General features: G+C 42.1%; 1 protein-coding gene across 9 annotated transcripts in view; it reads right to left on the bottom strand.

Moving 5' to 3' along the window:
- CACNA1B (calcium voltage-gated channel subunit alpha1 B) overlaps nt 1-26,823 on the bottom strand; it is a 490,529-nt gene that overhangs the window by 200,838 nt on the left and 262,868 nt on the right. For all 9 annotated transcript variants that reach the window (XM_060251289.1, XM_060251281.1, XM_060251280.1 and 6 more), the window contains 2 exons: nt 19,947-20,036; nt 12,693-12,902 (listed from right to left, as the gene is read on the bottom strand). In XM_060251289.1, the coding sequence (XP_060107272.1) occupies nt 12,693-12,902; nt 19,947-20,036 (300 nt within the window). The remainder of the gene's footprint in view (nt 1-12,692; nt 12,903-19,946; nt 20,037-26,823) is intronic.

Genomic DNA, 26,823 nt, shown 5'->3' with positions numbered 1-26,823 from the left:
TTTCTAACAATACAAGAGCTCGTGGGCATTCAATGAAATTGCTGAGCAGTCAGGTTAAAATGGATAAAAGGAAGTACTTCTTCACCCAAAGGGTAATTAACATGTGGAATTCACTGCCACAGGAGGCGGTGGCGGCTACAAGCATAGCCAGCTTTAAGAGGGGATTAGATAAAAATATGGAGCAGAGGTCCATCAGTGGCTATTAGCCACAATATACATATATATATATATATATATATATATATATATATATATGTATGTATGTGTGTGTACACACACACATATATTGGCCACTGTGTGACACAGAGTGTTGGACTGGATGGGCCATTGGCCAGATCCAACATGGCTTCTCTTATGTTCTTACATCATGACCCTGGGCAGAGAAGCCAATATGCCCTTTCAGAGCTGGTGTTCCCAGCAACTGCAGCCATCAACAGTTTGGTTCGGTCATACAGACAGAATGCACCAGCTGTCCTGAGCATCAGCACTGGCTGACCTTAAGAGCAAGATTCTGCAGAGCCAAGGAAATAAGCATGGGTGCCCAAAAACCATGCATCAACACTCAACGACAATGGCTTCCATTTCTCCTACAATATTCAGCAGACTAATCAAAATTAGGATTCCTTCTGACAAAGCCCTACCCATGTAATTGAAAAATGCAATTCTGGGTTGTTTGGCTCCCCCTAGATTTAATTTAATCTACCGTCAACAGAAACATTTCATAATACAATAGGATGAGGGGAAGGACGGGAGGAGCTTGCTACCAAAAGTTTAATTCAATTTAACAATTTGTGCTCCTGGCAAAGGCCAGGCTGATCTCTTTCTGCCCAATACATTTGAATTAGGCAGTTAGCAGCTCCTTTTTGTCAATCACTGACAGATTAATTCCATTTTCATGCTGTCACAAAGTCTGAGGTCATTAAGTGTGGGCACTGCATTTTTCCTTCTCCCCACTAGTATACACGTATATATTGAAGCTACTTGTGTGTTCAAGAGAACCAGTGCCATCCAGTCCTCAGTTACCTCTACCCAGAAATAACACCAAAAATATTCACCATACATCAATAAGCATTGCTTGTTTTGAAGCTTTCCCTGCTCTACATATTGATATCCGCAGGGAGCCATGCTGTGACTTCAAAAGCAAATACAATATATTCATGAAACTAATTGCATAATGTAGATTGCTACATAGAATGCAAAAGGCAGTAGTCTTATATGAATGAATGGGCCACACTCAATAAAATCTCTGTCACACATTTCCTCCAAGGAGCTCAGGCAGAAAGGCTGCCATTCCCCAGTTCCCAGCAGGGGATCCACCAGTTTTTGGTGCTTCTGCCATCCAGTGGCCAGCTGGCTAGCAGGGGAAACCCCACCACCAAAACGCAATGTCACCACACAACACCCCAATGCGATGACATCACACAGAAGTGACATCATGTTGGGGATGCTGCACAGCGACAATCTATTTTTTGGGACAAAACTCTATGATTTGATGCCAATTCTACCATAGAGTTTTGCTAAAAAAAACAGAGTGTCACCATGATGTGAAGACGTCAATTCCATGTGATGTTACTGCTTTGGGGACATTACACGGCACCTGTTATGTCCTGCATTCTAATCCCTATGTACAGCACAGTGCACGCTACAGAGGCGACCAGTGGAACCCCACTGGTCCCCGGATGTAGCTCGCTAATACGCACCGCCAATCAAGATCTGTGGCCGGAAGTTTAACTGACCAGGATTGGACCCGGCCTCACGGAGGGTTGTTCCGGGGCATGTATATAATTGGGACCCGGCCCGCCATTCTCCCTCTTGTAATGTACCCGCTAATAAAGTATGTTGCCTTCAACACATCTCGTCACTGAGTACATTACAGCACCCCACCCTGCTCCCAAAAGGATCCCTTCCAACCGAGAGCCAGTCTGGTGTAGTGGCTAAGAATGGCAGGCTCTAATATGGATAACCAGGTTTGATTCCCCACTCCTTCCACATGCAGGTGTATCTTGGATCAGTCACTGTTCTCTCAGAGCTTTCTGAGCCCCACCTACTTCACAGGGTGTTTGTTATGGGGAGAGGAAGGGAAGGAGACACAAGCTGCTCTGAGATTCCAAGTGAAGGGAGGGGTATAAATCCAATCTCTCCTTTTTCTCTCCTACCCCCTGCCAGTGAGTCGTCAGCACCTGGCAACCCTGGCTCAGTGTGGTACAGAAGTCCTTCCCTCCTCCCTCAATAAGCTGAGGCAGGGATTCCCAAGGTTTTCAAGCCTGTGGGCACCTTTGGAATTCTTTAACCAGGGTGGTTGGTGCAACCATAAAATGGCTGCCTAAGGAGGTAGTATGTACATGTGTGTTGCGTGCTGTCAAGTCACTTCCCAATTATGACAACCCTTATAAATTAATGACCTTTAGAATGTCCACTCGTTCACAGCCTTGTTCAGGTTTTGCAAACTGAAGGCCATGATTTTCTTGATTGAGTCAATCCATCTCATGTTGAGTCTTCCTCTTTTTCTGCTGCCTTCAGTTATTCCTAGCATTAGTGCCTTTTTCAATTAGGCTTGTCTTCTTATGTGACCAATTATGATAGCCTTAGTTTAGTCAGGAGACAAAGCCAACTACAAAAGGGTTTCCTCTGGAGGCGGAGCCAGCCACAGAATGGCAAGGACTGAGGCTATGCATAATTCTAATAGTAACTCCTCAACATTTCAGGCAGAAGCACTGCTTGCCAGGATGACTTTTAAAATGAACATAGTGATTAGAAATCACGGTGGCTCAGTGGTAGAACATCTGCTTTGGTAAGCAGAAGGTCCCAGGTTCAATCCCCGGCATCTCCAACTAAAAAGGATCCAGGCAAGTAGGTGTGAAAAACCTCAGCTTTGAGACCATGGAGAGCCGCTGCCAGTCTATTAGACAATATTGACTTTGATGGACCGAGGGTCTGATTCAGTATAAGGCAACTTCATATGCTCATATGTTCTTACGCACGGAGTAGTGTAATGAAGATCCTCGTGCTGTGCTGGCAGCTGTTTTGAAGCAACTTTTGAAAAATCTGCCAATCAGACACTGATGCCAATCAGAAGTCTTGCTGGGCAGCACCTGCACTTGTCCCCACCCACTTGGCAGCTGCCAGGAATGGTGTCAGTAGGCTCCATGGGGCCATGCTGGGGCCAAGATAACAAGACCTAGCCTTTATTTCAAACAGCTAAACTAATATGTGCTCATTATTGTGAGGACTGCTGAATTATTTCTAAATATGACAGAGGCTCAGGAGGCATGATTCTAAAAGAACAAATGTAGTTGTTTATTTACTTTATCAGCAGTTTAACACTCCTAATTAAAAAACAGCTGCGGGTTGAATGTTACCCCAACAACCTAGCTTCACATATTTCTGCTGAATCTTTTCTTTTTCAGAGAATTACTGTTACAAGTGGGCTTATATACAAGATAACACCAAAAGAGCCAAAATGCACTTTCAATGCCAACTAACAGCTGTTGCCATCATACAATACATAACAGCACCAAATTCTTCAAATCACTAAGGCCCTGCAGTCACAGCAAGACAGGGGTCTCCGATCTACTTCTCTCATAAAATAGACTCACTGTCTATTAAGATCACTTTTCCTCAATGACCTTATTCTAGGATTGCCAGCCTCCAGGTGGGGCCTGGAGATCTCCCACTTTTACAACTGATCTCTGGCTGGCATAAATCAGCTCCCCGGAAGAAAATAGCTGCTTTGAAGGTGGACTCTATGACATTGTACCCTGCAGAGGCCCCTCCCCTCCCCAAACCCCACCTTCTCCCAGCTCCACCCCCAAAGTCTCCAGGTATTTTCCAACACAGACCTGGCAACCCTACCTTATTCCAGTAACTGGTCTGCTCTATCTGAGCCAGACTTCAAAACTCACCAATCCACCCAGCAACCCGAACCTTTCTTTTCAAGAACTGTCCAGTTTGTCAATTCACACAGTTCCCTCCACCTCCCATTTAGCACTTTAACATTTTCTCCTTCCTGATTGGATGTTGCTGTGGATCTACATATTCAAAACTGTGTGAGAGGGAACTGGTACATAACTTCAAGAAGGTTAGGATGACCACATATCTGTCTGTATAAGATTAGGTGACTAGGATGTTTTAAAATTGGAAATAGATCCAGGTGGGCAGCTGTGTTGGTCTGAAGCAGCAGAATAGAGTTTGAGTCCAGCGGCACCTTTAAGACCAACAAAGTTTAATCTGCATGCATATACACTTCTTCAGTGTGCATGCACACAAAATCTTATACCTTGATTGTATCATTGCTTTGCTGTAGTTCATGCGGCTTTTAACAGTACAATTAAAGTAAGAATTCCTAATTTCTTGCCTTCTCCGTACTTAACCCTTTGGCTTTTTTTCCTTAGGCCAACTCTCAAGGTTATCTTTGCAACTATAAGAGCCAGAAATGTTGGCCATGTGCATCTTTCCTTCACAACTGAATAGCAACCACTATCTGCATAATCATGTTAATCATGCTAGTGGTATCCCTTACATGACAAATGGCATATCAAATAAAGACCGTGTACATCTTTAAATGCCACAGATGCCTGCCTGAGAACTTTGACCTTCTCAGAATACACAGAGGTGTGTACTGTACATGGGTATTTAAAGATGCAGATACATATGTATATATCATCTACAGAAGATGAAGAAAAAGAGAAAGGAGAAATAGTAGTAGTAGAAAAGGAGGAGGAGGAGATTGGATTTATACACTGCCCTTCACCTGGAGTCTCAGAGCAGTTTACAATCTCCTTCTCTTCCTCTCTCCACAACAGACACCCTGTGAGGCAGGTGGGGCTGAGAGAGCTTTGAGAGAACAGCTCTGAGAGAACTGCATCTGACCCAGGGTCACTCAGCACCTGCACATGAAGGAGTGGGGAATCAAACCTGGTTATTCCAGATTAGAGTCTGCATAGTTAACCACTACACCGAACTAGTTCTCATAACCAGTACACAGGGCTTTTTTGAGCAGGAACATACAGGAATGCAGTTCCAGCTGGCTTGGCATCAGGAGGTGTGGTCTAATAAGCAAATGAGTTCTTGTTGGGCTTTTTCTACAAAAAAACCCCTATGTGAAACAATAGTGGTGTCAGGGTGTAGCCTAATATGAAAAGGAGTTCCTGCGGGGCTTTTTCTTAAAAAAAAAAACTACCCAAAAACCTGCCAGTATATATGAGCAATACCAGTATATATACAGCAACCATGCTAACCATATAATATGCTTAGAAAATTTAACCAGCCTTCTAGGCATGGCCTCTGTTTTTTTGAATTAACCATGAGACTATTTTCTGTTCCATGAATGCTAGCAGCTTCAATCATAACCAGTTTTAAATTAATTGCCATTGGAATAAAAACACATATAAATGAACTGAGTGTTTTCCCCCTTTTCTATTAAAGGCATCACACTGGGAGCTTTATGTCAAACTCAGAACAACAAAAAAAGTTCCTCTTGGAGAGGACATAATGGCACGCAGCTCCAGGGACACGAAACAAAAAAACATGCCCGATTCATTTTGCAGAGAACCTGCAGGCCCTTGTTTCAAAGCTCTTTAAACAGTCAGAAGCATCAAGCTGAGATAGTGAAGTGGAGCATTTGAACAAACAGAAAGCAAAAAATGTAAAGGAGGAGGGAATCAATACAGACCTCATAGGCTCTCAGCAGCAGCAAAATTAATTTGTAACATAATTAAACTCTCCCCTGAGGGACAGGCATGATTGAATTAAAGGAACCCAAAACATGCTTAGGGGTCTGCTGGTCCTCTGCAGACACCAGTCCCCTCCCTGCTGGAGGTTCACACGTCTTGTCCAAAGTCCAATTACAAGCACCTGCCACAAAGCAATCTCATTACAGACAGCTGCACTTCTCTTGCATTCCACCCCAAGCGAAAAAGGTTTGCACCTATTTGTCATTACAGTGCCAGACAAAACACCTGGCAATTAGATGGCACAACTCTGTGCCACTATGTACATTACATTTTGCCAGCGATCTTCAAAACAGACCTACAAGGTAAGCCAATTGCAGCCTATGAATTATTTGCCATTGATACAGGAGGTGCCTTGAATTCTGCCATCTTACAGAAGTGTCAGGATGCCAAGTCCTCCCTGATTGTTTAACTGCTGCCTCAGGGAGCCAGTTTGGATGCATTTTTAAATAAATAAATAGCCCTGTTCCTGGTGGCATTGCTGAAAGGTGTAAATAGGGTTGCCAAGTCCAATTCAAGAAATACTTGGGGACTTCGGGGGTGGAGCCAGGATACTTTGGGGGGTGGAGCCAGGAACAAGGTTGCCACAAGCATAATTGAACTCCAGTGGGAGTTCTGGCCATCACATTTAAAGGGACTGCACATCTTTTAAATGCCTTCCCTCCTTTGGAAATAATGAAGAAAAGGGGCACCTTCTTTTGGGGCTCATAGAATTGGACCCCCTGGTCCAATCTTTTTGAAACTTGGAGGGTGTTTTGGTGAGAGGTGCCAGATGCTATGCTGCAAATTTGGTGCCTCTAATTCAAAACACACACACACAGAGCCCCAGATACCCACAGAACAATTCTCCATTATACCCTCTGGGAATCAGTCTCTATAGGGAATAATGGAGTGCCCAGCAGACGTCCCCCCCCCCTGCTTTCTGATGACCCTGAAACGGGGGGAGAGCCTCCAAATTGGGGGATCCCCTGCCCCACCTGGAGATTGGCAGCCCTAGGTGTAAATTAACATGAGCTTTCTTCCTTTCACAAGCCATTTTCAGGGCTTTTTACTAGCAGGAAAATGACTAAAAACTGGGGGAGGGGGGGAGAACCATTTCAGATTATGGAAATGCAGGTGTGGCCAGTCTGGCTAATTCACACTTTATGCAGAACCCAGATTAGGTCAGGGTCTCCACCCTGTGTAACAGTCACACATGAGTCACAGGTTCCCCTCAGTTCTTAGATATGCTGCGTGTGATTTGGATGCATGGATAGCAGTCTTTAGCATTCTCCTCTTGCACCATTTTTCTAAGCTCCAATGGTCTGGGAGGCAGGAGTGGTGGTGTGCACATATGTCATATCAGTCGTAATCCCCAACTCATGAGCATCCTCACGGCATAAAACAGACACCCAAAAGTTTCCCACATTACCTCTTCTCTTTCAGTGTCTCATCTTCAGCCTCACCACTGCTGAAATATCTTCAGGTTTTATCCCTTTTTGTAATAAAATGGGCTTTCTTCCTGTATGCAGTCTATGTCATTTTTCACCAGTTTTGTAATTAACAAGAACATTCCTACTGACACCAGCTGGGAGATGGATATCAGCTCATAAAGTTCTCTTTTTAAACCCTCTGCTGAAAGCATCTCAGCACAAGCAAACTCTAGAAAGTGAGAATTACACTAATGGCTTCTTTTACTAGAAAGGAAGGGGAGAAAGACTGATGGTACTTAGCTTCAACTGAAATGGAAAGGAATTTTTTTTAAAGTAGACGGTATCCAGCCATCTTGCCCTACAGCCTAATTATGTCCAACCTTCCACTCCAAAAAGGACTCCAGAAATCCACAAAGGTATTTGAAATCCCAGCTTCCAGTTTCTGCCCCCTCCTCATTCTTCAAAAGAGGAAAGCATCTACGTAGCGACCTAGCAACAGTGATCCATGCAACAGTCACCTCGAGATTAGACTACTGTAATGCCCTCTACATGGGGCTGCCCCTGTGCCGAACTCAGAAGTTGCAGTTAGTGCAGAATGCGGCGGCCAGGCTGCTACTGGGACTACCTCGGTGGGAACATGTGCGGCCTGGGCTGAAGGAACTGCACTGGCTTCCAATTATATTCCGAGTTTGCTACAAGGTGCTGGTTATCACCTTTAAAGCCCTATATGGCCGAGGACCTGCCTACCTCAGGGACCGCCTCTCTCCACATGTTCCCCAGAGAGCACTAAGATCTAGCTCCCAAAGTCTTTTAAGGATCCCTGGACCAAAGGTGGCCAAACTGAAAGTAACGAGGGAGCAGGCCTTCTCTATAATGGCCCCCCACTGGTGGAATCAACTACCGGAGGAAGTGAGAGCCCTGCGGGACTTTAATCAGTTCCGCAGGGCTTGCAAAACCACCCTCTTTCTGCAAGCTTATAAGGAACCCTGAAAGCGACATCTAGCCATCGGAATATACCTATTGAATAGCACCTTAATTTTATTGTAGTTTTAAATTTTATGTAACTGTTTTTTAAATGTATTTATTAACTGTATTTTATAATTGTTTTATACAATATCATGGTATATACCATGTCCTGTTAGCCGCCCTGAGCCTGCTTCGGCGGGGAGGGCGGGATATAAATAAAATTTATTATTATTATTATTATAGGGCCCTGGTTTGGACTGAGGTCACAGAGTTTTAATCTGTACAGATTCCCCCAGTTTTGCCAGTTGAAATCAACTGCTATCTATGTTGTTATCAGCCCTAGAAAGTAAAAAAAAAAAGGGGGGGGACCAGGGTTCTTGTAGCTTCCAGGGCTCATAGTACTCATAGACAGCTTCAAGAGGGGACTGGATGAACATACGGAGCAGAGGTCCATCAGTGGCTATTAGCCACAGCATATTGATGGAACTCCCTGTCTGGGGTGTGATGCTCTGTATTCTTGGTGCTTGCGGGGGGCAACAGTGGGAGGGCTTCTAGTGCCCTGGTCCCACTGATAGACCTCCTGATGGCATCTGTTTTTTAGGGGCAGGCACTGTGTGACACAGAGTGTTGGACTGGATGCGCCATTGGCCTGATCCAACATGGCTTCCTTTATGTTCTTATGTACTGGGATGGATGGCTCTGGTCTGTAAAACCATGTAAGCAGAGAAAGGCTAATCTCTTCTGTCCTTATGGCACTGATCTGAACGGGGAGGCTGTGGCAGCTATTGCCCTTTATAAAGTGCAGGAAAATCTAGAATTGGATCTTTGTCCAGTTAAGCCTATAAATAATTTTAATTTATGCTATAAGTGGAAAACCCATTTTAAATCAGAGAACAAGTGCTGAAATATTTGGTTCCAGTCCTGTTTCCCACCTGCAAATCTGAAAACTTTGCCCCATCAGGCAACATCATAGTTAGACTCATGCTTAGGTTCTCCCTCTTAGCCTTTTTGCTTCCTTCCATTCACAAAGTGTACACTCTAAGAGCATAACCACAGAATGCAACAGTCAGGTTTTAAAAAACCCTTCCTTGATTTGTGGTGGAAATTAATTGTTGTCCCAAAGGCAGTCCCCAGCCTAGTCCCAAAGTTTTGACTGCTAAATCAGCAGCTCATATTATTATTGTAGTGTCTCATGGGTGTTCCTACTGGTAGATGCCTCAGGGAGCTTAACCCACATTCTGTCTTTCGGCAGGCTGAGAAGAGCAGACAGTCCCTAGCCAATTGCTTTATACTTCCCTACAGAACCAAACTAGCTGTTTGGTTCTGGGAATAATTCAAGGTGCTGCTCATTACACTGAGCCATAAATGGTCTGGGACCAGGATACTTTTAAAAAAAATCCACCTATTCCTATATATGTGTGCCCATCAGCCAAGATCTTCTAGGGCAGGCGTCCCCAACTCCCGGGCCGTGGACCAGTACCGGTCCTTGGCCTGTTAGCAACCAGGCCATGAGTTGTATAATTATTTCATAATATATTACAATGTAAGACGAAGATGACATTAGATTTATATCCTGCCCTCCACTCCAAATCTCAGAGTCTCAGAGTGGCTTACAATCTTCTTTATCTTCCTCCCCCACAACAGACACCCTGTGAGGTAGGTGGGGCTGAGAGAGCTCTCCCAGAAGCTGCCCCCCTTTCAAGGACAGCTCTGTGAGAGCTATGACTAACCCAAGGCCATTCCAGCAGCTGCAAGTGGAGGAGTGGGGAATCAAACCCGGTTCTCCCAGATAAGAGTCCACACACTTAACCACTACACCAAACTAATAAATGCACAATTGTATCATCATGAAACCATCGTGCACGCCCCACCCCAGTCCGTGGAAAAATTGTCTTCCACAAATCCAGTCCCTGGTGCCAAAAAAAGTTGGGGACCACTGTTCTAGGGAGTTCTTTCTCTATGTACTCCACAGGTGGTCAGCTACCGGACCGGATAGCACTGCATCTCTGCCACTCCTGCCCCCACAAAGATTTACATGGCACTTAACCAGTCCAGTCAGGCCTTTAGATGACTAATGCAGAGATTTGTTTGTTTTTCTATTTTATGCATGTGTTGTGTTGTTTCTGGGTTTTACTCATTTTATATCATCATCAACATACTGGGATTATTGCCTTTTAAGTGAACAGAACAAAACTGTAAATAAATTAAGACGTGAGTGAGCACCTGGGTCAGGTATATTATTTTTAATGTTAATTATGGTAATTTATGCACAGTCAAATATTGCCCATGAAAGCTGGTAATTAGTTTGTCACAGGCGTTTATTTGTACAGCTTAATGTACTGAGCTGGGATTTCTGTGCATAATGGCCTGTTTCCAACACTTTGTCACACTAGTATGACACAGATACAGAACTGAGGATAGTTCTGCGCACACTGGAGTCCTTTACTACCCAATGTCCTTGCAACATAACAAGCCCCTTCTTTGCCCCTTCTTTGCTGATACCTCACTCAACATAACCAAAGGCATGCTGCTGCTGATAATGTAAAAGATGACGAGTAAAGAATAAGGGAAAGTGTTCCCTAGACATCAGAGCAGAGTGAGACAGAGTATATTATATGTAAGATGTCACTTAAGAGGGAGTAGAAAGAACAGCAGCAGTTGTAGCAGCTGCATCAGCAAAAGGCTTTGGGAGAGAAATTTAGTCTTTCCCTCCACACTCACACATACCTCACCCAAAGCATCCTTGCTGCTATCAGGAATAGAGAGGGGGAAACCATTTTTAAAAACACTGCCAAAAAAGCCCAGCCCTTTACAAAGGAAACTCACACACACATCCCTCATTTTTCCAACAGAAAGCCATAGGGGAACCATGAAAAAATGATCTTGTGATTCCTCCCCCTTTTGAAATGAATAAAATAACCTTTAAGAGAAGGTTTTATCCATTCAAAATACATTATGTATAGAAGATTTTTGTGTAAAACAATCTACAAAATTAGATAAAGACAATCACTGGATCTACTGTAGAATTCAGCATGTTTCCAGGATGTTTTTAATTGTTGAGATGTGACTAGTTTTGTCCATATATAATATGGCAAACTGTTTACATGTTGATCCTACACCACTGAAGTGGTCTGAGTGGTGTCATTATGCTGAACTCAGTCTCTAACAGTGCCATTCTAAGGGGAGTTACATCCTTCTAAGCCTAATGCAGCCAATGGACTTAGAAGGGTATAAATATACTTAGGGTACCACTATTGATCTGCTAATAGTCCTTAATACTGTGCCAGCTAAGTCCAAACAATATTTTGTTTGTTTACTGAGAAATGTATTATACATTTATTTGCAAATGTGGCTTGACAGTGCAGGTCAAAAAATCTGCACAATGGACCAGCTACAGAAAATGAACCTCCAAGTTTTGCAGGAAAATTCCCAAACTAGAAAAAAAACAGTGTGGGGGGGCTACAAACAAAACAAAGAAGCTATGTTATGGGGTTGCTAAGCAGAGAAACCAGCAATAAGCAGGGCTGGGAGGAGAAAAGAAAAAGAGGCAGAAGGAGGGTGGGGAGGAAACATGGAGCAGTGGAGGGGAGGGGATTGTTTGCCCCCCCCCCATGACGCTTCAAATATCCTCTCTCTTACAGTTTCTTATTTTCAACTTTTAGTTTTCCCTACTTCTCAGTGGCAACTACACACACACACACCAAGCAACAGAGAATAGCAGCACTTTGTAGCTTTCTCTCTTGCTTGTGTTGGGTAGAACAGTGTTGTTGTTTTTTAAAGCAAAAGTAGGGCATCTATATTTGTTAAGTTCAGAAAAATACTGGACAGCATAATTTTATACAGTAATGCAATAATAAATGTTGTGTTTTTAAAACTATAGAATAAGTTTAGGCTTCCTAAGGAAGTATTACATGGATTGCAATTTATGCCAAAATATCTATTCTTTTTTTCAAAGAAAAATAGTGGGGCTCCCCCTCCCCCATGGCTTCAAAATCTCAGCGTGAGGAAGCCTAACCTCTGACCTTAATCTTGCAGGAAGGAAGAAATACTGCAGCTACAGCCACAGGTCAGAGGGGGCTTGGTGAGAGGACTGGAAGTGATTACTTCACATGTGGAATGAGGATGATGGCACCATCCTTAAATCATCTGTTCCGCATTTCCAATGCATCAGCTACAGAAAGCAACCCATTCTTCAGTATAGTATAAGGATTTTCTCTCAAAGCAAAACTCTTCTTCTCTGTCATCAGCAAGACATACTTCTGAAAGTTCATTCCATGGAACTTTATTTTAAACCATTATTTGAATTTTCTACTGTTATGGATTTGAATTGAATGCCACTCTAAGAGTCAATCTAGCTGAAAAGCAGCTTATAAATATAACGATCAAATAAATAAAAATAGGACTTGCGCAGAAGTGCAAGATACACTGAAACTACAGGAAAGGGCAAGGATTGTTGCCCCTTGAATCTGAAAGCTCCTGATGAAAAACTGAACAAATTGTCCATTCCTCTTCTCCCAATTCCCCCATCCTGAGACAATGCTAACAAAAGACAAAATAATAGCCAGCCTCCTGCCCCCATACTTACACAATGCTGTGGTGAGCCCCTCTGGCTGGTCATAGTGGACACTGGCAACACACAGTGTGTTGAGGGCAACAACACACAGGACAAACCAGTAGAAGCTTTGTGCTTTCACCATGCGCCGGATGAAGAAGCGGAACATCTTCTCTTTCCTGCGGAAGTAGGAGGAGCTTTCATTCTTACCACTCTTCAAGCTGGCTCGAGCAAATGGTGACCCTGGGCATTAGAGAGGTAGAAGGCAGTGTCACCGCTTAGGGAAACAAAATCCAAGGAAACATTCCTGTTCAAACCTGTTGTTAGTCAGAAAAAAAAAATCTATTCTAAATAGACTCAATGAAGCTTCAGATTGATGGTTCTCCCACAACATCACGCAAACTTAATTTTCATGTATTTATCTATGTTCATTTTTAGTCCACGCTATCCCGCGAGTGGGTTCAGGGTGGATTACAACAAACTTAAACAATAACAATAAGCAATAAAATTAGAAGTAAATTAAACAGTTAAAACAATAAAACAATAAAATTACTCTATTTCAGGTGGAAGACAACTAATCAGGCCATAAACTCTTATTATTATTCCAGTTATTAGAAAAAGGTGGAAAATAAACTATCATTATGCCATCATATACACTTGGTTTGCAGTTATGCTGATAAAACCATAAACATGCCTAGTTGCCCCTCCCTGAATCAGAGCATCTTGGAGGTCGAAAGGGTACAGGAAAGAAGAGCTAAAATAATGAAGTGTTTAGAGCATCATCCTACCAAGGAAAACTAGATTGTTTGTGACTTTTTAGCTTAGGAAAAGAATGTCATTGGCTGATTCTGCTCTATAGCATGTTTTCTTAGGAGTCCCATTGCACAAGTGCCCCACTTCTACCTACAATGTCTTTAAATTTCCCTTCTTTCTGCTTTGGTGTTTCACAGCCACTTTTGCTTCTCAACTTAATTAAATACTTCACATGCAATGACACACAGTGTTTAGGAATCAATCTTTAATCAGTTATTATTTGGGGAGGGTAGCTACTAATTACTAATTTCCTGCCCAAGTGATTGGTCATTAACTCTCTTCTTTTGATAATTATAATTATGAAATTAGAGTCACAAAAAATAAAATTTAAAAAATTAATTCACAAATTAAAACTCCTTTCCCAAACATGAAGGATCAATTCAGGATTACCACCACTCCAGGCCAACAGGTAATAATTATTCTGAAATACAGAAACATTATAGAAGGAAGGAGGCAAATTTACAAGGACAAAAATCTTGGAAAGCCTCAGCGGAGCTCTGCCAGTTCTCTCTGGATAGGCAAAGTTTACAGCTGTGTTTTCAGGTTTTAAAAATACTGCAAAAATCAAATACAGAAAAGATGATGATAAGATGACAGCGGAAATACTGGGTTGCAGAAGCAGAGATTCATGATTTATTTTATTTTGTGAATTTATAGTCTGCCCTTTCCCAAGATGGACTCAGGTCAGATTACAACACAATAAAACAGTTAAAATCACACAGTAAAACAGTTAAAAATTAAGCAGTTAAACCATTAAATAAAAATGAAATAAGGGGGTGTCAGTGGTATAAACATCCTCCAAATTCCCTAAAGTGCAACCTGGAGAAACTAAGTCTCCACTTTCTCATTTTTCTACTATGCAGTTTGTTTGGGGATAAGGGCAAAAAGGTCATTTAGGTAACTATATCTTCCAGGGAAAGGTGTTTGGGCCATTTTCTAAAGCCTTAAAAAAAAGAAGCCAGTTCCTTTGGATGTTGGTACTGTTTCCCGTTTTGCACAAAATAAGTCTCCTGGTCCTGACTCACTCTCTCTTTTTTTATTCTCCCAATATAATTTGTGAAATTCACAAGCCAAATGAGTAGATGGAATTGGATGGAAAACAAGTCCCAGATAGGTTTCACCCCCAACTGATTAGTGGTTCTGAATTTGTAGATGATTACTGGGGTGTTTCAAAGGAAGAACTAGAGAACAAAAGATGAACCTAGCAGGGACTCTGTTATTTAAGCTGATTATTCAGTTTGGGCTAGTAATATCAAAAGGATGGCTGGCTCTCAATCCTCTTGAAGAGTTTACTTTTATTTCTATATGACCACATATTATCATAGATTATTGTTTAGTCAGTTTTGCTTCTCTTCCTTTAATACTTGACTTTAGAATCAGTGAGTTCTTGGGAGGTGACAGTTAATATTGATAGTTAATCTTGACTACCTAGTTCTCTTTATTTTGCAAAAGGCCCATTTGAGAGCTGTTCTTTGGTCCCCATCCCTAGGTTATTTTTTGAAAGTAGCCTTGGACTCAAAAGAATGTCAGACACTTTATACATCGATAAGTACCACTGACCACAGGAAAGGGATTGGTCTTTTTTCTAGATTGATAGAATTTTTATCAATTTCTACTTAAGCCTTTGGCGTGTAAAATGGTTCCAAGAAATAATTGGTTTGATGGAGCTTGTAGAGCCTTGCAACATATGAGAAAGTGTCTGAACGACAGTTCAGCAAAAGGAGGCATATAAACAAATTGTGAAGAAAAAGAAAACTGCTGCCGGAATAAGATACTGGCAAAAGATAATTATCGCTGCCAAGTATAACAAGCCCTCTATATTCTGGTCAATTGTGTCCTCTACAAACCAGAGGTAGTCTTTTTCATGCTGTTACTGCTCAAACATCGGTATCGCACAAGGGGAGCATTCCAAAATGTGATCATCCTGTTGCAGTCTGCAGTAGTGACATCTATTTACCTCTTCAGCATTCTACCACCTCATGTATGTGTAAATCAGATTTCACTAGTTGAACTCTGAGACAGGAAGAGGTAGGAATATCGTACAACAAGTTCTCAGTGCTACTGTAGTGATGGCAACTAGATTAGAGAATTTTTAAAGGACTGGGCATAGTGTGTAGTTTTGATTATTGGCTGTTAATCAGGGCAGTCAGAAGGACCCTCCAGTTATAACCTGCTAATTAACAGATGCTAGAGACAAAGCAACAGGGCATAGTTCATCACTTTCATGTTTGTGACTTTCCAGTGACATTATGCTGGCTGCTTTTGGAACAGAATTCTGGACTAGATGGACCTTAATCTGATCCAGCAAATACATTCTTGCATCCCTGTCTAGCTAGTGATCTTGCCAACTGGGATAAAAGACAAACCAGATCTTCTTTGTATTGATCCTTAGGATTTTTTTGCAACTCATAGAATCATAGAGTTGGAAGGGACCTCCAGCGTCATCTAGTCCAACCCCCGAACTCAGTTCACAAAGACCCTTGAAGTTCATTAACATTCTGAGAATTAACATTGCAAGGCCACTTCCAGTTGAGGAATCTCAGTAAGTCACCAACATGCACAGGTGCTTTAAGGATCAATCTCTTCAATTGATTCTAGGTTTGCCATTGCTGTGAGGAACCAAAAGTGGAGGTGCATTCATTTGGAATAAAATAACAATACTCAAGGCACTGGACTGGATACACTGGTTTAATTACCAGGCAAAATCTATTGGAATCAGTATTTCTCAACAGTGATTTAGATAAATACAACACAAGAAAAGTGATAAATGACTTCACAAATTATTTGTTATAAAAATGAGCTCTACAGAACCATAACAAGTATGCCTAATAAGTATATTATTTTCCTTATTAACTACCTGAAAATGTTTTTGGAAGCTAATGATTTTAGTGAATAATATATTTCCTTGTAATTCTAGCACCTGGGTATCTGGTTTATTGTGCAAGGAGGTTGGAGGAAGAAGAAAAAACTCAAGAGGGATAAAACTAACAGTTGGGCAAAGATGAGCCAATGCAGGTGTGGTAGAAGAGAATTTCTCTCTTGCTGTCCTTGGACATTCATTCTGATGTGTCCAGTGATATCATGTGTGGTCTCATGGTGTTTGATATTAATAGGAGCAGCCTCACCACCACCAGCAGTCTTATCCTGCATCACAGTAAAGTATTCAGAACACAAAAGGTGCCCTGCTGGGTAAGGATCTAATCCAGCATCTTGTTTCATCCAGTGTCCAACCATTTGCCCCAAAGGGCCAACAAACAGGGCACAGAAGCTAAGGTCTTTCTCCAATCTTGCCTCCTAGCATCGGTACTCTGAGTTTTACTGCCTCTGAATGTGGAGGATCCCTTTAATTATTATGGGTAGTAGCAACTGACAGAGGTCTCATCAAGTTCAGCAGCTATTACTCCCAATTAAACGTTCACAAGGTTGCAACTCTGCAGTCTGATCCAATATACCTTTATTTGGAAGTAAGCCCCAGTGAGTACAATAGTGCTTATTTCTAGGTAAAGCGGCACAAGATTGCCTATGGATGCAGTCCTGTATGTCTTGCAAGTGAAGAGTATGACCATTCATTCCAGGTCAGGCCTCTACAAGGAATAAAGGACTTTAAGTTCCCTTAATGAGCTCATTCTCCCTGGGTGCTGCTTCCTGGTCTACAGGAAAAGAGTTGTGCATGGCAGCTGGGGGCAAGCATGTTTAAGGCTGCTTCTAAGAGTCCCAATGACAGCAGATCTCTTTACCTTCTATGATGGCCCCTTTATCTTGTGTTTGGCGTGATTTGTATTCCCCCGCTAACAGCTGTATTTAAGTTTACATGCCAGTGGTGAAGATGTAAACCTATTTAAGATGAGAACTTTTTCTTGGGTTGTAAAAAAAAAAAAGTTTATTTTATTAATTACCTGTTTCTGCAAATTAAATCCATTCTGTATGCATAAATTGAGAGCCAGTTTGGTGAAATGGTTAAGTGTGCGGACTCTTATCTGGGAGAACCGGGTTTGATTCCCCACTCCTCCACTTGCACCTGCTGGAATGGCCTTGCATCAGCCATAGCTCACATAGGAGTTGTCCTTGAAAGGGCAGCTGCTGTAAGAGCTCTTTCAGCCCCAGCTACCTCACAGGGTGTCTGTTGTGGTGGAGGGGGAAGGTACAGGAGATTGTGACCGCTCTGAGGCTCTGCGATTCAGAGTATAGGGTGGAATATAAATCCAATATCATCATAAATTGTACAACCCTCTGCAGAAGCAGTAGAGAGGGATGAAACTAGAGGAGATCAAGGGATAAGGATGGAGAGTTCATTTAGCACCCTTTTATGTTTTCCTCATAATTTGAGCACTACTGAAAGGGTTTCCCATGTGAGGGCTGGAGATCTCATAGAATTACAATTGATTTTCAGACAACAGAGATCAGTTCCCCTGGAGGAATGGGCAGCTCTGGAGGGTGGACTCTGTGGCCATTGAGGTCTGTCCCCTCCCCAAACCCTGCCTTCTCCAGGTTTCACCCTACTGACAGCAACTCTAATTGCTGGTAGGGGAGGTACAGAAGGGCCTGCCCTTGAAATGAACATGCTTGGAGTCATTCAGCAGTAACTCAGTCTCAGAAAGGGAGAACATGACTGACTTTGCTGGAGCAGCTCCACATGTTACTCTGCACATACCCACAAGACTGTACCCTTAACCTTTAAGATGTTACAGGCTTTTCTCTCTCCTTTGTAATAACAGGCAAATCCTAAATACTCTTCTGAAGCTTCTGCTTCCAAAAAAATAAAGCAAATTCCATTTACTGTGATACAGCTTTGAACAGTGATGAGGTTTTTGTAGACAATTATAATGGGATTAACAAAGCAACTTGACTAGTTCAGTGTCCAGCAAGGGGCTTCCTCCGCTGGTCAGACACATTTTCATTGCAACTTGTAATTATGTTGGAAGTTTTCTGTGATCCTCATAATCACTTCAGAGAAATTATCAGTATGAAAATGCCATGAAATAAATACCCCACCTCAGCCTTTTAAATTTCATATTTTCAAAGCAAGGCTGTGTCAAATCCATGCCTCAAGTACTGGCTCTCCTATTCACTCAAAATCTAATCTCGAGAATAGGATCCAGCCAAAGTGAAAAACCTTTTAAATCCCATTTATTTAAATGAGAAAGATTTCACAGTGCTCAGCGTTCTCCCAATGAAATCACTTTGATGGCATCGTGGCCAGAGTCCTCGACCTCACAGTCGTGAAAGAAAAGCTTGAAAAATGCATGACAGTCCTTTACTTTCATCTCCCATAAAGGCTGGAGTACTCTACAATAACAGAAATAACCCCAGACACCAAATCCAATACTGAATTCTGCTCTCATATGACATTTAGTATCACACACGATGGCATCAGGGGATCCATGAATGGATTTCCTGAATTTGTGAAGGGTAAATAACACCAGTATCCTGATTTGGACCTGGAGAGATGGCATGGGGAAGAGAGTGACAGACAGACAGACAACCTTTATTGGCAGGGGAAGATAGTGTAATCATTACCACCACCCAGCTTTGTGTTCCCAATTCACCTGTCTCCCTGGAGCTGCTATTCACTGAAGGGGAAAACACAAGCACTGGTCATCTCTTGTGTGACCAAACTTTCCTAGCAGTCATTTTCTCTTTTAAAAATGGGAAATTTGCTCACAGATCTCCCAATGTCACTTCTAATTTGACCCTTAGGTTTGTGGTTCCATTTCCTCTCTTGCATCTCATGGGACTACATAACCAGCCAGAGTGTCAGACTAGGACTGAGGAGAGCCAGACTGAATGCCATGAAACTCACTAGGTCAATCATACACACTCAGTCTGACCTAAGCTTACAGGGCTGTTGAGAAGACAAAACAGAGAAAGGAAATACCTATGAACATTTCTGCAGTAGTAAAATTCCACACATTGATGTTTTTAAAACTGTTATGTGAAATATTCCACAGTAGATTTTTTCTCACTAGGCATAAACAGGGCTTTTTTTGTGGCAGGAACTCCTTTGCATATTAGGCCACACTCCCTGATGCAGCCAATCCTCCTGAAGCTTACAATACGCCCTCTTATAAGAGCCTTGTAAACTCCTGAAGAATTGGCGACATCAGGTGTGTGTGCGCTAATATGCAAAGGAGTTCCTGCTACAAAAAAAAAGCCTGGGGCATAAATCTGAAGTTTTTATCTTCTGTGTTTCTGTAACCCTCAGTTTTAGCAAGTTCCAAAAATGTGGGATAAGAGGGAGAAAACGTTGGGTTTGTGCCTGGTGAGGAAAAATCTACTGCAGGAAAATTTCACACAGTTTTTAAAACATCAATGTGGTAAATTTCCCTACTGCATAAATGGTCTTAATATACTGCCTTAAGCTTTTTGGAATAAGGGCAGGCTAAAATGTAACAGATTAAAAAGAAATACATAGTCTTACAGTGAGTCTATTTAGCTGCAGAAAACAATCAAACATTTATTAGATCTCCAACTTACCAACAGAGCAAACATCTGTGAAGTGGTCTTCTCCCTCTTCAGCATGGATAAGGTCATTTTTGCTCTTCTTTATTGTGGCCCTTTTCAGCACTGAATGTAAAAGGAAATGATGGAAGGCACATGTTAGCTTTTGGTAACAACTAAGCTTCCTCACAAGCCCTTCTTGCTTTGTGATTCCTGGAATTTCAAAGTAACCATCCAACACCGCAACATTTCAAAACAGGTTCTTGGCCAAGGCTCATTATTTCTTTAGTCATTCAGCTACACTTAGCCTCTCCTGTCTTGTACTGTACATTTTAAGATTAAAATAGTGGCAAAGAGGAAAGTTGAGCAGGCGTAATGATTCAGTGCATGTTACTTTCTCCCACAAAGGGACAACAGTCTAAGGACTAAATGAAGAAAGTTATGCTGGTTGGGGCTTGAAAATTAAAATGTCATCATATTTGAAAGGAAGAATACAGAAATGGGGAGGGATGGTGGCTCAGTGGTAGAGCATCTGATTGGTAAGCAGAAGGTCCCAGGTTCAATACCTGGCATCTCCAACTAAAAAGGGCCCAGGCAAAATAGGCATGAAAAACCTCAGCTTGAGACCCTGGAGATCCCCTGCCAGTCTGAATAGATAATACTGACTTTGATGGACCAAGGGTCTGATTCAGTATAAGGCAGCTTCATATGTTTATATATATTCAATTTGGAGACAGTTTTGAGTACTCAAGAGATATCACCATAATATCTTGTAAAGTTAAAGTTCTAAGGCCACTGGAGTAGCTTTCAGGTGAGCCAAGAGGAAGGGACTAGTTCAAGAGTGTCAAAGGTCCATACTGCAGGCCAGAGCCGGCCCATCCAGAACTTTAATCAGGCCCCCAGGGCTCCCTCCCCTCTTGTCCTCATCATTTGAAGCTCTGGGGCTGACAAAGTTCCCTTCTCTTTCAGTTCCCTGCCTTTTCTGCCTTGTCTTTTTAGACTGCAGCACAAACAAAGTTGCAAGGAAAATGTGAAATGGACTCTTCAAAGCTGTGGGGAAACCATGGAATGGATTTTCCATTAAGGTCTCTGTGCTTAGATAGATTCCACGTTTTCTTTGCAGCTTTGTCTGGGTTGCAATATATTTCAATGTAGTGGAGATCAGTTTACTTTCAGCATTCCTATACAGACTGTTGAAGCTCAGGCTTCCTGGAGTTATGGCCTTGCAAATAAAGAGTTGATGCTTTGAGTCAGCTCGTCTCTGCTCAGTGTACATGACCTAGTGAGTACTTTAACCTGGGAACCCACAGCCAAAGAGGCATATTACACTAAAGAGCCATTGCCGGTCTGAGTAGACCCAGGGAGTGGGGGAGATGTTTGCAATGCCATTCCATTGTTTTCTCAGGCTCTCAGCATTTTATATTTTTAGTTTCTGCTGTGATCCGTGTGCTTTTTCTTGATGTTTTATTTTAAAAATCGTATTGTCAAATCCCACTATTTCCCCACATTTCCATTTTAAACAAAATATTGCAAGTTTTAAGCATGTTTGTATTTTAAGTTAAAAACAATATCATTAATTGTGTTTGTCTGTGACCTTTATATCTCTGCTAACTCACATTATATTTTATGACACACATGACCTGGACTCACAAAGTACCATTTGTGTCAGATCCAGCCCTCCTAACAAATGAGTTCGACACCCCTGGTCTAGTCCATGTTATAAAGGTCACAGTAGTTACTGAATTCTGGATCCTGGTGTGCACAGTATTAACATATACTAAGGCCTGCTGAAAAGAATAACAAACTGGACATGCAGCAGACAATCTGGAAAAGTAATTTGGTAAATCTAAATTGTGTCTGAAGAGTTACATACAGAGTTCTCTCATCACCCCTACATAACACAGCATTTTGATTTTCTGATGGGATTATTGAATAATAAGGTTGCCAACACCTGATTGGGAAATTCCTAGAGATTTGGGGAAACTGATCTCTGCAGCCTGGATATCCAATGTAATTCCAGAATATCCCCAGGCTCCACCTGGAGTTTCACAATCCTTTTGAATAAGTCTTAGGAGAGGTCCCCCAAACCATCTAGTACAGGGGTGGCCAAAGTTGCTTAATGTAAGATCCACACGGAATAAATGTCAGATGTTTGAGAGCCACAAGAAATGAATGAAGCAATTTTACCTTTAAATGCATTTTCCCAGCTGTCAGCTGGCTTGGGTTAGAGAAGTGTTTTAAAGAGACAAGTGCCTTCTCCAAGATGGCCAATGGGGCAGTGGGGGCTTCAAGAGCCACACAATATGTGTGAAAGAGCCACATGTGACTCCCATGAGCCACAGTTTGGCCACTCCTGATCTAGTACAACTCTATGATCAACTGCTCTGCCATTACTCATCAACTTAGACAATGCAAAGCCTGGCACATACAGAGAAAATAAAAGCTCTTCTGTAGGTGCCTTCCTGCAAAAGAGGTGGCTTGTGAAAGCAAAACATGGCATGCACTGCAAAGAGGGGCCAGCAATTGGGGGGGGGGGGGGGAATCACCATAGCTAACCAATCTGACATGAATTTTTAAAAATCCATTCCAAAATATTTATTCAGTAGTTTAAAATTATGCATATCCTGCATCCCTATCATATGAGGAAGTCTTTAAAAATCTAAAAACACACCAATAAAAAACAAAGTCAAAAATAAAAAGACCCAATAAAAGAGGCACCAGCAAAGCATTTTTAAAAATGCTCAGTCACACCTGTGTACAAACAAAAAGCTACACTCTGAGTCATCCCATGGAAATCTACTGAGCGCAACTTTGCACCACCCACATCCTATCTCTAGCTGTGGTCGTTTCTGCAGGCCCAACTTCTGGTGTCTGATGGAAACCAGACACCAGGTGTCTCAGCAATTAAAAAAAACAGTCTGGATACACTCATGTTAAAGCAAGAACAAAATAGCTGTACTAGACTAGTTCAGAAGAAAAAAAAAATTACAGGGAGATTCAAATAATACTTTTGTTAGAATCATTCAAACAACAATATTTTAAAAGTGATGTGTAAGCTTCTGAGTTCATAAAACTTTTGGGGAGAAGGAAGAAGGATAAACCTGAAAGTTACATATTGCTTCGTAATGGAAAAGGGTTTCCACTATTATTTTACTATCCCGCCCCCCCCACACACAAAAAAAGTCAAAATGAGGCAAGCATATTCCTTTCCCCTCAAACACAGGTTTGGCTTTCATGTTGGGGTAAAAGCAGTATCTTTAGAACTGGAGAAACCTATGCAAAGAAGTTAGCTCTGTTGCCACTATTATACATCTCATTCTGGTAATCAGTGATCAATATTACTATGATGTAGATATCTGTCTCAGGAGAAAAAGAGGCAGGGAGATAGAGTATGCTGCATTTCTGAGGTAAGACTGTAATATTAAACACAATAACTGAAACCTATGAGGAGAAAAATTGTAAACCAGAACGTTTAGAATACATGTGATTAAAATAGAAGGCATTTTAGCTCCAGGCAGGCTGCAGGAAATGATCAAGAATATATCGCTGGCTGGTTAGTCCTGCAGATACAACACAGTAACTGAAATTTGACCGTGCTCCACTCAGGGAACAGCAAGCCAATATTGGTTGTTCTCTGAATGAGCGGGGAAGATCCTTGGACACACATGCTGCCCTCCTCACCTAATCAGAGATTTCTGCTTTTCCATTATGATTGCAAAGTAGGGATGCCAATCCCCAGTTGGGCAGGGGGGGGGGAAGGTAAATATACCTCCACGAAAAAGCAGTCTCAATAATAATACAAAATTTATGAGTGCTTTATAAATATAGAATCAAATTCAAAAACATAAAGTGAAATTAATCACATATGCAGAAAAAGAACGCTGACCACACCCACACCACAAAGTCTCACAAATGGCAAATTAATGCCAAGTTCTCCAAAAGGAAAGGTTCAGGATGTGGCAAAGGTCGATTCTTAGTCCGAGGCTCCAGTCCTTCTTTCACAGTTGTAAGGTGAAGTAATCCCGTGCAGCAAGGCACATATGAAACATGACAGGGTTGTACGTGATGTCCTGTTTCACTCAAAGCTTCTACAGTGCCATTATACAATTTTCAGAGAGAGCAAAGCATCAGAATTCTTAGCAATGATTTCAAAATAATTCTTAGTAATGGTTTCACATGCTGCCCTCCTCACCTAATCAGAGATTTCTGCTTTTGCATTATGATTGCTTCTAGTTGGTTGCCTAATCCCCAGTTGGGGGCAGGGGATCCCCCAGTTTGGAGGGCCTCCCACCACTTCAGGGTCATCAGATAGTGGTAGGGGGGAGGAAAATGTCTGCTGGACACTCCATTATACCCTATGGAGTCTGCTTCCCATAGGGTCTAATGGAGACTTGATGCATTGGTATCAGAGGCTCTGGGTGTGCTGTTTTTCTAGGTAGAGGCACCAAATTTTCTGCATAGCATCTAGTGCCTCTTCTCAAAGCACTCCACCATGTTTCAAAAAGATTGGACTGGGTGTCCAATTCTAGGAGCCCCCAAAGAAGGTGCCTCTATCCTTCATTATTTCCAAATTGGGAGAAAGCATTTAAAAGGAGTGCATTCCTTTTAAATAAATACATTAAATTTTAAATAAATACATTAAAAGTGATGGCCAGAACTCCCTTTGGAGTTCAGTCATCCTTGTCACACCCTTGCTCCTGGCTCTACCTCCCAAAGTCCACAGATATTCCTTGAGTCAGATCTAGCAACCCTATTAAGTGAGAACACCAAGTGGTTTGAATCCTAGTTTGCATGAAAAGTGGAAACCACATTTTGCCAATTTGGATGGAACAACAAATTATGATTTGCTACAAATGCACAAGTATATAATTATCTAACCACACGAGAGGAAAGGAGGAAGTGTGTGACACCAAGGATCCTCCTTCCAGGTTTGGTTGCACAGCAGCAGGATTGCCAGGTCCAACTCAGGAAATATCTCGGGACTTTGGGGGCGGAGCCGGGAGATATTCCCAGTACAAATAAATAATAAAAATACAGCAGTGCAGTTCTCCTGAATAAAGTCTTCATTTCCCCCTCCTCTTTCTTTCTTTTGCCTTCAAAGGGTTCCCCAGCAGTTGTACTTCCATTAAATGAAAGTGAACACACACTCAAAAAGCAGCCAAACTGTGGGTTTGCAAGCCCACAGTTTTGTGATCTCACTGGGGCAATTGACTCATGGGAGTTGTTGAATCAATCTGCTGTATTTCAATCAACTTCAGACTAACACAGGAAAACAAAAGTACTGAGTAGAGCAGTCTAGGGGGTGGAGTTTTCCTCCATCCCATAACCAGATTCTAGTTAGCTCTTTACTATCTCTCTTACCACATGAATAACATCTGAAAGGAATGCTGCCCCCCCCCCCCAGCTTTAGTCTCGCTGAAATTTAAAGGCACACAGATCCCCCACTGGGACCTGGTGGCTGGCTAGCCTACAGAGCAGCTTAATATCATGCTTAAACTGAGCCAAGTGTTACATGAATATGGTAAATAATAAGCAGGTCTGCCAAGACCTTACTTACAGCAAATTCCTCCTTGATGGGAAGCTGGAAACATCGTTGTTTTCACAATAATTACAAGAAAGCTGAGAGCCCAATCAAGAACTATCTGGTGAGGAAGCCTAAAATAGCTCTCACACAATCCAGTTTCAAGGCCCAAGCATCTCCAGCATTCTTCTGAATGTTAAGGATGCCATCAGGCAATTAAAAAAAATAAAGCAGGGCTTTTATTACTTTCAACTTTGTGCAAACAAAATTTGATGCATTATTAAGATACTATGTGGTGTGGTGATAACACACTGCTCACTTTTAGTAAACAGCTTCCTACCCTCACCATAAATCTCAGGCAATGGGCTGCAAAACCATTTACAGATAACAGAACCCTTCCAAAGCTAACTAAATATTCCATTTCACTAGCAAGGCAAAGACTCAGATCTGCTGCGCAATGAGCATTTGAAGACTGATCCACCACAGTACTTTAGTTCAAGGGGACTTCTTGTATACTTTCACATTGTATTCATGTCTGAAGTATGCTAGTGGGCTCCAAATCCATGGAACTAGGAGGCATCTCCAAAGCTATTTTCAGACCTCAAACATGCAAACAGATCTTGGTTTATTAATGATGACAGAGAAAGCCAGGAAGTCCTTGGATTACAGACTGCTTTCTCCCCATCCCGTTCATGTAGACTGAAGATGCTGGTTTTAGAATAAACGGTTTGTTTTGATGGCTAAATGAGGCCAAACAAGTGTGGTTTGTTCTCTTGCCTATAACGCAGAATTCTAAACCAGAAATGTACTGTGCGTTACAGGCTTGGTATTTTAGGCAAAAGGATAACCCACAGTTTGTCACGTTGTCTGATTCCGACATCAAAATTAGTTGCAGTTTATTCCAAACAAAGATGTTTTTAAACGTCAAGACACATATGAGAGGAGGAGGAATGGGGAGTGATCATGCAAGCTTAAGGATTCCCTGGCTTGTTCTCTGTATGAACAAACTGAGGTTTCTTCATGGTGTTTAACTGCATCCCAATGGTCCATCCCCTTTGAACGCAAGCAAAACACAGTCTCCAACATCATCAATTATTAGGGATGCTGGGAACTTTGCCAGATTTGGCAGGTAAGCATGTCATGCTTGACTGCCACAATTGCCTGTGAGCCAACTTTCACATCTCCCTGTCTCTCCAAAGGCAGCAGTGGAAAGAGGTTGCTGGGTAGCATAGGGGATCTGCCATACAGCAGTGAGGCAGAGACATGGGAGTCCTGCTGGGTGGTGGCAACCCCCTCCCACTTCCCCCCTCTTCCCTTGCTGTAGTATGGGGTCTGTGAGAAAGGGGAGAAGTACGGAATGCTGCCAAAGTGGTCAACTCCCCTGCTCATCAG

This window comes from Heteronotia binoei, chromosome 12 (genome assembly GCF_032191835.1).
Source record: "Heteronotia binoei isolate CCM8104 ecotype False Entrance Well chromosome 12, APGP_CSIRO_Hbin_v1, whole genome shotgun sequence".
Classification (NCBI taxonomy): Eukaryota; Metazoa; Chordata; class Lepidosauria; order Squamata; family Gekkonidae; genus Heteronotia; species Heteronotia binoei.
This window is presented reverse-complemented; position numbering and strand designations above follow the sequence as displayed.